At 41.6% G+C, this 15995-nt stretch overlaps 1 protein-coding gene across 2 annotated transcripts in view; it reads right to left on the bottom strand.

Moving 5' to 3' along the window:
* Positions 1-15995, bottom strand: part of ARHGEF17 (Rho guanine nucleotide exchange factor 17) — a 419270-nt gene that overhangs the window by 117116 nt on the left and 286159 nt on the right. For both annotated transcript variants that reach the window (XM_082245420.1, XM_082245421.1), the window contains exon 4: positions 14074-14256. In XM_082245420.1, coding sequence (XP_082101546.1) covers positions 14074-14256 — 183 coding nt within the window. The remainder of the gene's footprint in view (positions 1-14073; positions 14257-15995) is intronic.

Here is a 15995-nt window from a genome sequence, read left to right as displayed (position 1 = left end):
TATATGGGATTGTATGGTTGTGTTTTCCTTACTGTTTTTTATTGGTTGGGCCAGATGGACTTGTGTCTTTTTCCAACCTGACTATGTAAGTACCGTATGTAGGCTGAAAGCTGAAGCCAGCTGCTTTCTCCCCATCTCCTACCTGGCGCTCCAGTGAGTGCTTGAGGTGTAGAGCGAAGAGTGGTAACAGACAGTCACCGCTCTTTACTCAGAGAAGACAGAGAACCGAGCGCTCAGCGGTCATGTGATCACTGAGTGCTTGGTCTTAGAGCATGCAGGGGACAGCTTCAGCCCTACAGCAACGCTTATGCATTGAGATATTAATGTTTTTTTATTTTCCAAGTACCCCAAACTTCTCATTGAATTTGAATCTTTTATAACTGCCCAGAGTTCAGCTTTAAATGTTCTTCACCTCCACATCCAAAGTCGGGCTCCAGCCAATCTGTATACAGGACGCAGTGTGCCCCCACCCCACCGAGCGCATTATTAACTTGCATGGAAAAAAATTAATGTGATAATTTAGAAAGTGCATCTCAATTCTCTGGCCCCGTGCGGCATTTAATCAGCTTTTTAATGTTAAGTTGTTACAACACGGGAAGATCAGAAGCCGACCTTTCTCTGCTATCGCATATTATTTCATGCTGGATTTTCAGAGGTGCTATTTTTAGACTCGGTGATGCAAGAAGCGCAAGGCGGCTTAAACTCAAATGTAACTCGCTGTACCCTGTACATACTTCCCCTGTGCAGAAGGTGGACAAAATAATGGAAAAAATAAAATAAATTAAGAGTCTAAAGTGAAATAGGGAGGACAGGAATATATTTGAGAAGACTCTTTTGGCGCACACCACCATTTCTTCCAACACTCAACAAGACAAAGCTGTATTTTTTGTCATTTTAAAATAGGCTTGGGCTAAAATAGTGTTTAGGGGGTTTCCTCGATTTATAAGCCATTTTTTTTATAGGGTTATTTTTGTGCACCAATATCGACATTTCCCTTCACTTTGCCCCTGAGATGCAACACGAAGTTAGAGGAAATCGCCCAAGGTGAGGATTCCCCTCTTAGACAGCTGTCCCTGGAAAAGGTGTCCCCAATAGGAAATTTCCACTCACCACACGTTTTGGGAACAATTCTAAATGTTTGGACTTCCCCAGTCGTCTTCTCTCTCTAATGCAGTCTATGCATTAAAGTAAAAAACTTTCTCTGCTGCAAGAGCCCCCCAGCACCCCCTTATTACTTGAGCCCAATCCGATCCAGCGACATGCACAGGAGCAGCGGCTCTTGCCACTGTCCAGGTCCTCATTAGGCAGATTGGCTCCCGCTTCTGTCAATCAACTCCAGTGAGGAGGGAGCGGGGGGCAGGGATGAGTCCCGCTGTCTGTGTTAATAGATGTAGCAGCAGAGCTCGGGAGTGAGCAAACACAAGTGCCCCCCAGGAAAGTGGCTTCCTGTGGGGGCACTGGACTGATAGGAGGAGCCAGGAGCACCGGTGGGAAACCAGAGAAGATGCGGTTCGGGGTCCGCTCTGTGTAATTCCATTGTACATAGTCGATAAGTATAGAGATGTTTGTTATTTAAAAAAAAGAAAATTCCTTTACAATTGCTTTAGGGCAGGTGTCTTCAAACTATGGCCCTCCAGTTGTTCAGGAACTACAATTCCCATCATGTCTAGTCATGTCTGTGAATGTCAGAGTTTTACAATGCCTCATGGGATGTGTAGTTCTGCAACAGCTGGAGGGCCATAGTTTGAGGATCCCTGCTTTAGGGAACTCCCAGCAATATCTGAAGGAGCCCTAGAAATCTGTGGAACTCTGGGTCAGAATGGCTGTCTTAGAGCATCTATGTATTCTGCATCTTTAAAGAATACAAAACACAAATCTGCAATGGTATCCCATATATTGGCATCTTTAGGAGTTCCCTTTCATTTTAAAGAGATTAATTCACAATTCCAAACTGGGGGTCAGCCAAGCTTGTATCTGGTGTTGTGGATATCCGGCCTCCTGGCATCTAAATCGGGTCTCACCAATATTACTCTTGGGGTGGGTTTATTATACTCAAGGCTCAATAAAACAAAATGGTGCTCATAGTGAAGTACTGTAAAATTGTATTTATTTACGCAAATGCAAAGCTATCTACAAAATTGTAGATAAAACAAGGATAAACCACCATGAGGCTCGTCCGGGTTTGCTGCTGCTATGTGTGCATTCCACGGAGGACGGAAGTGACATAGTTGGTTAAGTGGAACTGGAAATAAGTCAACGCTTTTTGCCCCTCCTCCAGGGCATCATCAAGGACATCATTTCCGTTTCATCGATGGACTCATTTATATACACGGGAATAGTACCTCCCTCCCTAGTTGGCCAATCGGATAGCAACACTTAGAATGGCTGTACTTCCTATACACAAATAACATAATTCCCTGAATAGATTCCAATATTGTTTCTCTTATGAACTGTGCTATTTAAAGACACAATTATGCAAAAGTATCTATACAACCAATCCACTAATCTATCAAACAACTATAATTCATAAAATACTACAAAAATAGTGAAAAAATATATGGTGAAAAAAATATTGAAAAAATATATTACAAAATAAAACAAAAATGAAAAATAATAAAAAAAATAAAAATAACAATAACAATGAAAAAAAAACATAAAATAGAAATAAAAATAAAAATGAAATTAAAATAAAAAATTAAAATAAAAAAATATATTTTTATTTTCATTTTTGATTTATTATTTTATTTTTATTTATTTGTTTTTATTTCCATTTTATTTTTATTCTTATTTTTGTTGACTTTTTTTAATTATTATTTTTACTTTTTATTTTATTTTGTAATATATTTTTTCACCATATATTTTTTCACTATTTTTGTATTATTCAACGAATTATAGTTGTTTGATAGATTACATACTTGCCAACTGTCCCGTTTTTTCAGGGACAGTCCCAGCAAATAGGAGCCTGTCCCGGGTAATTTACATTGTCCTGGCAATGTACCTTTTTACACTTTGCACTTAATTTAGATTTACATATTACATTTTTTGTATGGTCACACCTGAGCACATTTGACACTTTAGAATTGCAGGGAATTGTGATGAGAATTTTACACTTTAGGCAGAAGTAGTGCAGCTGAATGGGAGAATTATTCCAACTCTGCTACTTTGGCCTCAAGTTTAAATTTCCCTTTTCAATTTACTGTAATTCTCTCTTTAATGAGTAGACCCTATAATCTGATGATAAGTAGGCGGAGATTACTTATGTGGAGTGGGCGGAGTGGGTGTGGTAAGTAATTGATAGCTGTGCTGCAAAGTGTCCCTGGAAATTTTTTTCAAATGTTGGCCACTATGAGATTAGTGGATTGGTTGTATAGATACTTTTGCATAATTAAATGTCTTTAAATAGCACAATTCATAAGAGAAACGATATTGGAATGTATTCAGGAAGTGATGTTATTTGTGTATAGGAAGTAGAGCAAATACAGCCACTCTAAAGCCTCGTACACACGCAACGAATTTCTGCCGACCGGTCGTCCGTCTTTTGTCCAGAGTGGTGTCTGTTGGTTGGAATGTGCTCTAGACTGCACACGAATTTTCCCGCACAACAGAATTCTACTTCAGAAGTGATGTCATGTGTTGGTTTGCTTTCTTTGTGTTCTTTCATCTCTGAGCATGCATAGTCTTTCTCATTAGATTTTTCCCCATCGAAATCTGTACTATTGAGATGAAAATCGGACGTGTTTTGACGGTCGACAAAAATTATATAGCCTGCACACCAGGATTTTTTCGGCCGAAAAGTCGGAGTCGGTTGTCGAAAAGCACCATGCTAACAATCCGAAAATCGTCAGATCGGTCGTCGGACAAAATTTCCCGGCCGAATTTCTACTCGTGTGTACGGGGCTTTAGTGTTGTTATCCGACTGGCCAACTAGGGAGGGAGGTACTATTCCCGTATATATAAATGAGTCCATTGGTGAACCAAAAATGATGATGATGATCCTTGATGATGCCTTGGAGGAGAGGCGAAATGCGTTGACATATTTCCGGTTCTGCTTAACCACTTGCCGACTGCCTAACGACGATTTACGTCGGCAGTCAGCCCCTCACAGGCAAAGTGACGTAGGTGTACGTCGCTAGCCTGTGAGGCTCTGGGGAGCGAGCACGTGCCGCTGGAGGCGCGCTCCCGCTCGTTCACAGAGACCCCCCCGCAAGTGGCCACTCACAATCGTCAGTTAGAGCGGGAGAAAGGCAGGCGGCTAATGTAAACACAGCCGCCTGTCATTCTCCCCTGTGTAAGAATGGAGATCACACGGTTCTACTATGTTGGACCGTTGATCTCTGTTCTTACACTAGTAGCCACATCCAATCACAGTAAGAATCATGCCCCTAGGGACACACTTAACCCCTCCCTTTCAAATAAAGTTAACTCTTTCCCTGCCAGTATCATTTTTACAGTAACAGTGCATATATGTAGCACGGATTACTGTAGTAATGTCACTGGTAACCCCAAAAGTGTCAAAAATGTCAGTCAAGGGTCTGATCTGTCCGCCGCAATGTCGCAGTCCCACAAAAAAAATGCAGATCGCCGCCATTACTCGTTAAAAAAAAAACAACAAAAATTACAAAAATCTTTCCCTTAGTTAGTAAATGCAATAACTTTTGCGCAAACCAATTGAAATACGCTTTTTGCGATTTTTTTTTACCAAACATAGGTAGCATAAAACAAATTGGCCTAAAATGTTAAAAACTTTTGATTTTTACTTTTTTTTGGGGGAATTTCATATAAAAAATGTAAAAAATATTGTTATTTTTGCAAAATTTACGCTTTTTTTTTGTTTATAGCGCATGATCAAAAAATTGCACAGGTGATCAAATACCACCAAAAGAAAGCTCTGTTTGTGGGAAAAAAAGGACGTCAAATTCGTTTAGGTACAGCCATGCCCCTTGACAGTTAGAATCACGCCCCTAGGGAAACACTTAACCCCTTGATCACCAATAAAGTTAACCCCTTCCCTGCCAGTGTCATTTTTACAGTAACAGTGCATATTTATAGCACTGATTACTGTAGTAAGTCACTGGTACCCCCAAAAGTGTCAAGAATGTCAGTCAGGGGTCTGATCTGTCTGCCGCAATGTCGCAGTCCTGCAAAAAAAAAAAAAAAAAAATCGCAGATTGCCGCCATTACTAGTTAAAAAAAATTACATAAACCTTTCCCGTAGTTAGTAAACGTAATAACTTTTGCGCAAACCAGTCAAAATACGCTTATTGCAATTTTTTTTACCAAAAATATGTAGCAAAAAACTAATTGGCCTATAATGTTAAAAAATTTTGATTTTTACATTTTTTTTTTGAGAATTTTATATAAGAAAATTTGAAAAATATTGTTATTTTTTCAAAATTGTCGCTCTTTTTTTTGTTTATAGCGCAAAAAATAAAAATTGCACAGGTGATCAAATACCACCAAAATAAAGCTCTATTTGTGGGGGAAAAGGGACACCAATTTATTTTGGGTACAGCGTCGCGCGACCGCGCAATTGTCCGTTAAAGTCACGCAGTGCCGAATCGCAAAATAGGCCCAGGAAGGGGGTAAAATCTTCCGGGGCTTAAATGGTTAACCAACGACGTCACTTCCGCCCTCTATGGAAGGCACACCGAGCAGTGGCGAACCCAGGAAAAGCCTCATTGTTGTTTATGCCCATTTTATCTACAATTTTGTTAGTTGCTTTGCATTTGTGCAAATAAATACAATTTTACAGTACTTCACTATGAGCACCACTTTGTTTTATTGAGCCTGGAGGATATTAAAGGCGCCCCAAGAGTAATATTGGTGAGACCCAATTTAGGTGCCAAGAGGCCGGATAGCCACAACACCAGATACAAGCTTGGCTGACCCCCAGACTGAAAAGCTGAGGGTCCATTCTCTCTGGTGAATGGGGATACGAGAGAGGAGTGTGGCACACTTCACAGCATGTTTACATGAAGCACTTCAGCACCTTTTTTATGGAGTTTGGAGCACCTGAGCACTTTATATGAGAACTTTTGAAAGACTTTGTATATGTTTTTTATTTTTTGAGAACATTATGTTATATGATTATAGGTTTTCATTTGCAAGCGGTGTATTGTCATAATCTTATCTCAGATAGATTGCCAGTTAGCTCTATTTTCCACCTAGAACACCATTCTCCTACTTGACCATTTTCTGAACTTTTTTTTTTTTTCTTATGTTCAGCAGGGGTTTTTCTATGATAATTGTGAATATTTCTGATTGGTGGCGCCATTAATTTACTAACAGGTATACTTATAAAGAATTGGATCTGGCACTTATATATCCACTGCAGGTGAATCCTCCTGGTACAGTGTTTTAAAGACAGTGATTGATTCACCACCAGCCAATGCCTATTGAAAGTCACATTCGCTTTTTTTTCATTTGTTCCTAGGTGTTGTTTGGTCCAATCAAAGTATATGGCAAGCCAAATATCTTTGTTTTTGTTTTGGATAGAGTGGAGTAGAATTAGAACCCCCTCTAGGGGTTTCACTGCTATCAGTTCAAATGATTTGCTAAAAAGCATAAGTGTGAATGGGCCCTCGATATTATGAGCGGTGTTAATTTTCAATAAAAAAAAAAAAAAGCTAAATAGGTTGAAAACTTTCGGATAGACTCTCCCTGAAATATAGAAAATTAAATCTGGTTTAAGGTGTCACTACACACACATCATAAAAATCTATCAAATGGTGTATTACATGCTGTTCATACTCAGTCATTGGGAGATTAGCTTTCTGTATTCTTACATAGTTACATAGTAGGTGAGGTTGAATAAAGACAATAGTCCATCCAGTTCAACCTGTGTAGGTGTGTGTGGCTGTAATCATCTCACATAGCCCTGAATGTTCTGATCCTTGAGATGTAGGTCTAAGAGTCTTTTGAAAGCCACCATACTACCCGCAGAAACCACCTCTTGTGGTAGAGAATTCCACAATCTTGTAGCCCTAACAGTAAAGAACCCCCCACGTTACCTGAGGTTAAAACGCTTCTCCTCTAATCGCATTGTATGCCCTCGAGTCCTCATGCAATCCTTTCGACTGAATAGCTTTTTTCCTATGCTGAGATCACCATAAAGATATTTATAAATTGCTATCATGTCCCCTCTCAGGCATCTCTTCTCCAGGGAGAATAAATCAAGCGATTGCAGACGCTCTTCATAATTAAGGTCCTCCAATCCCCTAATTAGTTTAGTTGCCCTTCTCTGGACTCTCTCCATCTCCAACACATCCCTCCTGAGGACCGGCGACCAGAACTGGACAGAATACTCCAGATGTGGTCGGACCAGAGTTTTATAAAGTGGAAGGATTATAGGAAAGATTATATTCTGCAAAACAAAAACCTGGTTGATCCTGCTGTTCTCTATCTTCAGCTTCTGTTAATGTTCCTGATTCAGATCGGGATTTTGCAGTTGTGGTGGCAACTCTGCACATGCTCAGTTTTCAGTGAGTTTCTATGCTGAGCATTTCCTCCTATCGCATCTGAGCAGTCCATGTGTCTATAAAGTCACACATGTGGGAGAATACACTGTGGTAACTAACAGCCCACTCCCTCCCTCCTCCATCATGTCCACTAACCAGCTAAACACAATGGAGGTGGGATATTACATGTAGAACAATGGAGGCTTCACCTCCCTCCTATTCTAAGATACAGGCTGGGGGAGGGGCGTGACACAGCCCGTGACTGACAGAAATCCACCCACATCATATTATCTCCACAAAATAATAGACTTAATTTGAAATATATATTTGAATGACATTTAAAAAAGTTTATTGATATTTTGAACATGTGACCAGCAGCAGAGGACTAGAAGCTCCTCCTGCTTATGTTTCCCTGCAGATAAGCTGGAAGAGATCTGGGTCATGTGACAGCTGTATATCAATTAGGAAAAAAGGTACTTAGATTTTTTTATTAAAATAATTATAGTGCCATTCTCCATATACAGAAAGAGAAGGGACAATGTAAAATAAACAGTGTGTGTTTAGTATCACTTTATTAATGGTGGTAGGTGCCCACTAGAGCTATCTGTGCCCTGGGCCCGCTTACAGCCCAGCTATCTAATATATTGGAGTGTTCATGGAATGTAGAATAGTCACTTTGAAGATCTTCAGAAGTTCTGTATAAATGTTTAACCCACCAAAGTGATAAATAAATCAGAGGTGTTTCATTATCCAGTCTGATAGCATGGTTTGCAGAATACCATATCAAAGCGGTAATTAGATGAAGTAAATGCTCTTCATAAAGCGGCTTGGTGGATCTAGGGGTTTTTTTTTCCTCTAGGAGAAATCCAAGAAACCTTAACAAGGTAATATGGCATGCTAACTTAAAGGGCATCTAAACCGAAGAAAAATAATGTATTATACAGGGCATCCAAAAAGTATTCACAGAGCTTTACTTTTTCCACATTTTGTTATGTTACAGCCTTATTCCAAAATGGATTAGATTCATTATTTTGCTCACAGTTCTACAAACAGTACCCCATAATGACAATGTGAAAGCTTGTTTGAAATCTTTGCAAATTTAACATTAAAAAAAAAAAAAAAAAAAAAAGACATGTACTTAAGTATTCATAGCCTTTGCCCAATGCTTTGGCACCTTTGGCATCAATTACAGCCTCAGGCCTTTTAAATATGATGCTACAAGCTTGGCACACCTATTTGTTTCTCCTATTTTTCTTTTAGAGAACCTCTCAAGCTCCATCAGGTTTAATGGGGGAGTGTCGGTGCACAGCCATTTTCAGATCTCTCCAGAGATGTTCAATCAGGTTCAAATCTGGGCTCTGGCTGGGCCACTCAAGGACATTCACAGAGTTGTCCCATAGCCACTCCTTTGTTATCTTGGCTGTGTGCTTAGGGTCGTTGTCCCATTGGAAGATGAACCTTTGCTCCAGTCTGAGGTCCAGAGCGCTCTGTACATTTCTGCATTTATGTTTCCCTTAATCCTGACTAGTCTCCCAGTTTCTGCCACTGAAAAACAGCATTCCAACAGCATGATGTTGCCACCACCATGGTTCACTGTAGGGATGGTATTGGCCAGGTGATGAGCGGCCGGGTTTCCTCAAGACATGACGCTTGCTATTCAGGCCAAAGAGTTCAATCTTTGTTTCATCAGACCAGAGAATTTTGTTTCTCATGGTCAGAGTACTTCAGGTGCCTCCAGGTGGACTGTAATGTGCCTTTTACTAAGCAGTGGCTTCCATCTGGCCACTCTACCATACAGGCCTGATTGGTGGAGTGCTGCAGAGATGGTTGTTTTTCTGGAAGGTTCTCCTCTCTCCACAGAGAAACGCAGAGTGACCGTCAGGTTCTTGGTCACCTCCCTGACTAAGGCCCTTCTCCCCCGACTGCTCAGTTTGGCCCCAGTTTGGTTTTATAGATGATGGAGGCCAACCCTGCACATTGGGACCTTCAATGCTGAAAAAATGTTTCTGTACCCTTCCCCAGATCTGTGCCTCTATACAATTCTGTCTCTGAAGTCTACAGACAATTTATTGGACTTCATAGCTTGCTTGTGCTCTGACATGCACTGTTAACTGTGGGACCATATATAGACATATGTATGTGTGCCTTTCCAAATCATGCCCAGTCAACTGAATTGACCACAGGTGGTCTCCAATCAAGTTGTAGAAACATCTCAAGGATGATTAGTGGAAACAAAATTGACATCCTAAGTGACATGGCAAAGTCTGTGAATACTTATGTACAGGGCTCAAAATGTAAAGTCCTGAGCTACTAGCCAGGCCTTAAGGCCCCTTTCACACATTCGGTCCGTTCAGTTCATCAGTTCAGTCACGTCAAAATGTATCAGTTTTCCATCTGTTTTTTAATCCATTTTTCATCCGTTTTTCATATCTGTTTTTCATCCGTTTTTTTTTACATCCACTACAAATGCAAAAACGGATGAAAAATGGACGAAAAACGGACACATTTTGACGTGACTGAACTGATGAACTGAACGGACCGTATGTGTGAAAGGGGCCTAAGATTTATTCGCCACCAGTTGCCCCACCCAACCCCTACCCTGTCTCGCCTATAATTCCACCCCCTAAACAGGCCCTCCTAAATGATCTCATTAAATGACACTGTTAAATGTTGTATGCAGAACTAAGTTACAAAAATATTTAACAACAACAACTTTAAGGCCCCGTTCACATAGGGGCGACGCTACTTCGCAGCGAGCAGCACGCCGCGACCTCGGAGCGGCCGCCACGGACTTCATAACATTGAAGTCTATGGCGGTCGCCTCCTGGTCGCCCCAAAGAAGCTCCGGACCCTTTTTCTAGGTCGGAGCGACTTGTGTCGCTCCTATTAGAACGGGTCCGCAGCTTCCCTATGGGAGGCGACCTGCGGCGACCTGTGAGGTGACCAGGTCGCCTCACAGGTCGCCCTAGTGTGAACCGGGACTAAAAGTATTAACATAAAGCATATTTTATTGATCTGACTGTGATAAATAAAATAAGGATAAAATATGATTGGCTACTACAGGCACTGTAAACATCATTACTGCCTTGTTAAGTAAATATACACTACATACAGAGTGCAGGATTGAGAGGTTCACTACGTACAGACTGTAGGGTTGAGAGTGAGAGGTGCGCTACTCTAAGTTACTGGGCGGGAGTGACACCTTCTTTCTGGGTTCTCACCGACCCCATCCTTAAAGCTCCACTCATACTTGTGTACATATGTGTTTGGTAAATGCATGCAAAATTGCGTATGCGTGCATTTATAAAACATGCTAAAACCCCATCACGTTTGCTGTGCCATTCATTGTTAATGGCATCCCAAACACCACAAGCTGACATGTGTTTTTCTGCGTGCAAAAATGTGAAAGCACTGTAAAATAAGTGGTGTAAAAAAAAAAAAACTGAATGCAGAAAAAGCTCAATGAGCTACTTTGCCTTATGTAGGTTATCCCCATTTAAATGAATGGGCTGTCCTATACATGTTGTGCATAAAACGCTAGGTGTTAAAAGGGGCCTAATAGCAACCATTCAGAAGCCAGTACAGTTGGTATGGCTACTGCACTGAGTGACTAGGCCCAACTGTCTGTACATCCTCACACTACAGAGACAAGAACCTGAACACTCAGTGCATTATTCCTAGTAACCAAACAGAGCCTGCCTTACATTGGTGTGGTCTCAGTGAGCTGAGTTCTGATAGGCTGCTATGGGTGGATGCACTGTGCTCCACTTCTTATTTGAATAAGGTAGGTAGGTAGGTAGGTAGGAGTGTGAGTCAGTAAGTTAACAGCCTGCACCCATCATCCCTGTTCATTGCCTGCCTGTGCAAACTTACAAACTCGGACTTGTCTCTCTCTCTCTCTCTGATGGGTCATCCGAACGTCTCGGTTCTCACTTCTCCCCAGTAGGCTGTTACCCGAAGTTTGCGTTCTCGCTACCGACTCTTCTTCCTCCTCCCCGCTGCCCTGGGACACTCATCTTCTCTGCCGCCTCAAGTCCGGCATGTGAGGAGAGAATCTGCGGGGCTGTGCTGGAAACTACACTTCCCAGTGTGCAGCGCAGCTCACAGAGCCCTCCATAGAGATGACTGGGGAGGCGACTTGTCTAAAGCCGAGCAGACCCGCCGCCAGCCCGAGCCGAGCCGAGCGGATTCACCACCATCTGAGCCGAGCTGGAACACTGGAACACTCGCCCTCAATTAAATTCCACTCGCAAAATGCGAGCAGGCGAGTTGAAATTATGAGGGCTGCTTATGTACATGTGATTTTTTTTTTGTTTTTTTATTTTTAAAATAGCGGATACTGCCCAAAATAGGTGTGTCAAGCTTGTAGCCTCATACTCAAAAAGACTTGAGGCTGTAATTGGTGCCAAAAGCGGCTTCAACCAAGTATTGAGTAATGGCTGTAAATACTTATGTACATGGGATTTTTTTTTTTTTTAATTTTTAATAAATTTACAACATTTTCAAACAAACCTCTTTCACATTGTCATTATGGGGTATGGTTTGTAGAATTTTAGGAAAATAATGAGTTTAATCCATTTTGGAAAAAGGCTGTAACATAACAAAATGTGGAAAAAGTGAAGCGCTGTGACTTTCTGGATGCAATATATTTCAGCTTACCTGTGTGTTTTTTCAGATATCTTTCCGTTCTGTTCACCTGATAATCCTGCCAGTAACATGCGTACTGTTCTAGGGAGACAACACTCACTCTCTACATTGTATTTCGGTAGAGAGGAGCAGAATTCTCACCCTAGGTGCCACCCTAGGCTACTCTGCTGATTCTGATTTACAAAATCAAGAGGATCCAATATAGGAACCAGGAACTACATCCAGGAACAGGACGACATTTCTTCTAAAATATTTTTACTTGGTTAAAGCTCAGCTTTAACAAGGATTGCCATGAAAGAATGAATGCCAAAATCCAGGAATAACAATTTTTGGAGGGTGAGAAAGGAGGAGAATCTTGGGGAGACGTCATCTCGCTTTCTGTCCGAATATTCTTAATCTCCATCTTACTACAAACATTGGCAACGAGTCCCATTTTTACTAGTCAGGTGGCAGGTTTGTGCTGCCAGTGGAGAGATTTTTCCCATATCCCAACTCTGTGGCCACAAAGGAACTAAGAGAAAATCTCCCCAAAGGTAACAGAAAGCATTAGAACCTGGCAGTTTCAAAGCTTCCTCACTTTGTCCAAAACAAAATAAAATGACACTTTTGGCTGAAGATGTTCTTACTAAAGATCTACAGCTCTCATTTCATTATATATCCGAGAGCTGAGTCAGATCTGAGCCCTTATCTGAAATCAGCTATGCTGAAATGGACTGATTGCTCAATACTGCCATTCTCCCAACAACTATTCCATCTCACCACAGCTGACTGCGGATAAGAGCTTACCCTTCACATACAGTAGTCATCAGCTGTCCAATGGGCATTAATGAGCTGAAGGGGGTAAATAGCTCAAAAAGACTCCCTTTCTGCCTAAAGCGGTAGCTAGTTATAATGAAAATCCAGAATCTGAGGGGACTCCTATATGTTCTTCAATGGGATGGTCCCAGAGAGATGAATCCAAAAACTCAACCCCCTTTAAAGAGTGAGTTGTACCAAAACATAGCTGGGAATACACTAGAAGAATTTTGTTTGAAGTTTTTAATTTCAGGAACATTTGTTCAAGTCTCAAAGCGGTATTGGGGTCAAATCAATGTTCGTTTTAGACCACAGTGACGAAAAAAAGAAAAGGAGCAGGATGGAATTTTTTTCTTGAACAAATGAGTTTATAACAGTGTAGGTGGTTTTTGCTCAGTAAATTGTAATCATTCTAAAATTGAATGTTAAAAGCCCAAAAAAAAAAAAAGTAATGTACTTTCAAACTACATTCATCACCAGATGTACTGAGAATTGTGGTACGAAGGTTCGCAGAAACATTCAAAAATCTGCTAGTGTATGGACAGTTTTAGATTGTCCTTTCTTTAAAGGTGGCAAGATGATTAAAGGTAGCGCAGGAACAATGTCCAAAACTACTGTCATAATATCTTACTGTGGAAGCCAGTATAAAGATCAGCCTTGAACATTTGCAATCTGCTGGTCACTACTCAGCATTGCAGCCCAGGTCTCCACAGTGCACACCTGCCCTAATCAGGAATGTGCTAAAGCAATGTGCTGGATATTTAGCCCCTGCCTGATCAATAGGTTAGTCTGTCTACTCATACCCTGGATTCAGGTCTGTCTGACTTTATCTGCAAAATGTCTGGACTGTGCTTATACTTAACTTGTCTATGCCTATCCCGATCTTTGGCTTACCCCCTATTGACAGTCAGTGTTCTGTCTAGCTTCCTGGAACTTGGAATTTCTGTCTGCTCTGACCACCTGTCTAAGGACTTGCAATTCTTTGGCATCTATCCTCCCTGTGTGACAGAGTGGGTCAACTGAATGCAATGAGAAACAACACGCGGTCAGTGGGTGATTCTGCCCATCAGACTATCTATAGTATAAATACTGTAGTACTTAAGACTCCTGGAAAGAAATGGTTACATAATGGTTATAGGAGAGAGCTACATCACAATTCACTTCTGTTACTTACAGACTGTACCAGGATGTCACCCACGGTTTGGATGTCAGGCCAGTTCTGCACCACGTGATTGACCTGCTCTAGGAACTGTTCGTGATGTTCCAACAATTCTGGGATTTGATCGAAGATTTCGTCCACCAGAGATGGATCACACATGAAGGAATTTTCCGGCTGCTTCAAAGGCTTCATGTAACCCTGTAAGGGAAAAATCATAGTCCGTAAACATGTACTACTGTACTGATACATTTCAGTGCCTCAGCACATAACAATCTGACCGGCCACCTTGGGAGTCTGGAGAAATGTCCTCTGCAACATGGGAGTTATTTTTTTTCTTTTAATTATGAATATAGAACAGCACGGTCAGCTAAGAGCAAAAGCCATATTTTGACAATATACAGTACATTGGACACGACAAGTAAAATGTAGAGCGCTCTGACTAACCAAAAAAAAAATGATCCACAATACATAGAGAGGGCAGGCAAGCAGATATCCTGAAAAAGCACCTCAGCAACACTCCAAAAGAGGGAAGCAAATCCCTAGCAAAGACAAAGCACAAACAGAAGGTGCTTCTAAGTGCAGTATTATCAGTTTATTGCCTCAAGGATTAAAAACACTTACTGGAAGTAAAAAATATGTAGGATCATCAAATCACATATGTATCCAGCGGTCTCTGTCCCAGAAAGGTGTCCCGACATAGGTGGCTGCGCTGTGAAAGGGATCCCAGTTAGCTAGCAGTGGACAGCCATGTGGTAGTAATCCAGGAAGGGCAGGAGCACCGTCGGGTCCAGCGTGGAATGCAGGGACTCGGATGTGACGTCAGAGTGGACAGGGCGCGTTTCGGAGCATGCGTCATAGCTCCTTCATGCCGTGGTCCTTCCCGGATTACTACCAAAGGGTTGTCCACTGCTGGCTGGGATTCCTTTCACAGCATTTCCACCCATGTTGGGACACCTTTCTGGGACAGAGACCGCTGGATACATATGTGATTTGATGAGCCTACATATTTTGTACTTCCAGTAAGTTTTTTTAATCTTTGAGGCAATAAACTCCTGATAATACTGCACTTCGACACACCTTCAGTTTGTGCTTTGACAATATACCTTATGTGCTTGAAAGTAAACTGTATCTAAAGCAAAAACTTTTGTTTTCATTCTTATTATACTCTAGTCATACACGGTCAGGCCCCTTTAAAATCATTGGATGGATTAGGGTTGGATAAGGAGGTCTATATAATCGGCAGGCGGATGTATAGGCTATACTTAAATGTGATAAGTCAGAGATAGTCTGATGTAAACAGACCCAAGTATGTTTGCACCCGGTAGACCACAGAACAATAATGGAAAGCTCTAGGTTTTAAACCACTGAATGGACACGGATGGTAAAAACGTGACATCCGTCACATTCTGCTCCGATTTAGCAGGGCATAGGTTTACGAATTCCATGCTGAATGGACCAGGCTATGCCTGTGTGAAAGGGGCCTCATGGATAGAGTAGGGAATGGTTAAAGTCTAAATGCAAGAGCCTTGTATCTTGGAAGTTGTGACGAACGCCCATTCGCTGGGACGGTCGCCACGGGCTACTGGATGAGTGTGGAGGCCAGCCTCCTGCCCACGGGCCCTGACTTGTAGGGGAGTGGACCTCTGTGTGGGGGTATATGCTGGGGGACAATGGAAGTAGTGTTGCTTTGGACTCAAATCCATGTCACCCCAAGATACAGACTCAGACTGGGATCAATGTTACAGGCCTAAAGCTGCCTGTTGCAGCAGAGAACTTCTCCACAAATTGAGACACTAAAGAGATGCTTATGACGTCTACTGTGGGGATGTGTATTGACAGTTATAATAAGGTGTGTTGAAAATGGAGACGGGCAGTCTGAGATCCTATGTCTTCTGCTTTCATCTGTTTAGAGGTGAAGTTTATTCACACTTCTAGGA

The sequence above is a fragment of the Pelophylax lessonae genome (assembly GCF_965119305.1).
Source record: "Pelophylax lessonae genome assembly, chromosome: 2".
NCBI lineage: Eukaryota > Metazoa > Chordata > Amphibia > Anura > Ranidae > Pelophylax > Pelophylax lessonae.
The sequence above is the reverse complement of the archived record's forward strand: the minus strand, read 5'-3'. Positions and strand labels throughout refer to the sequence as shown.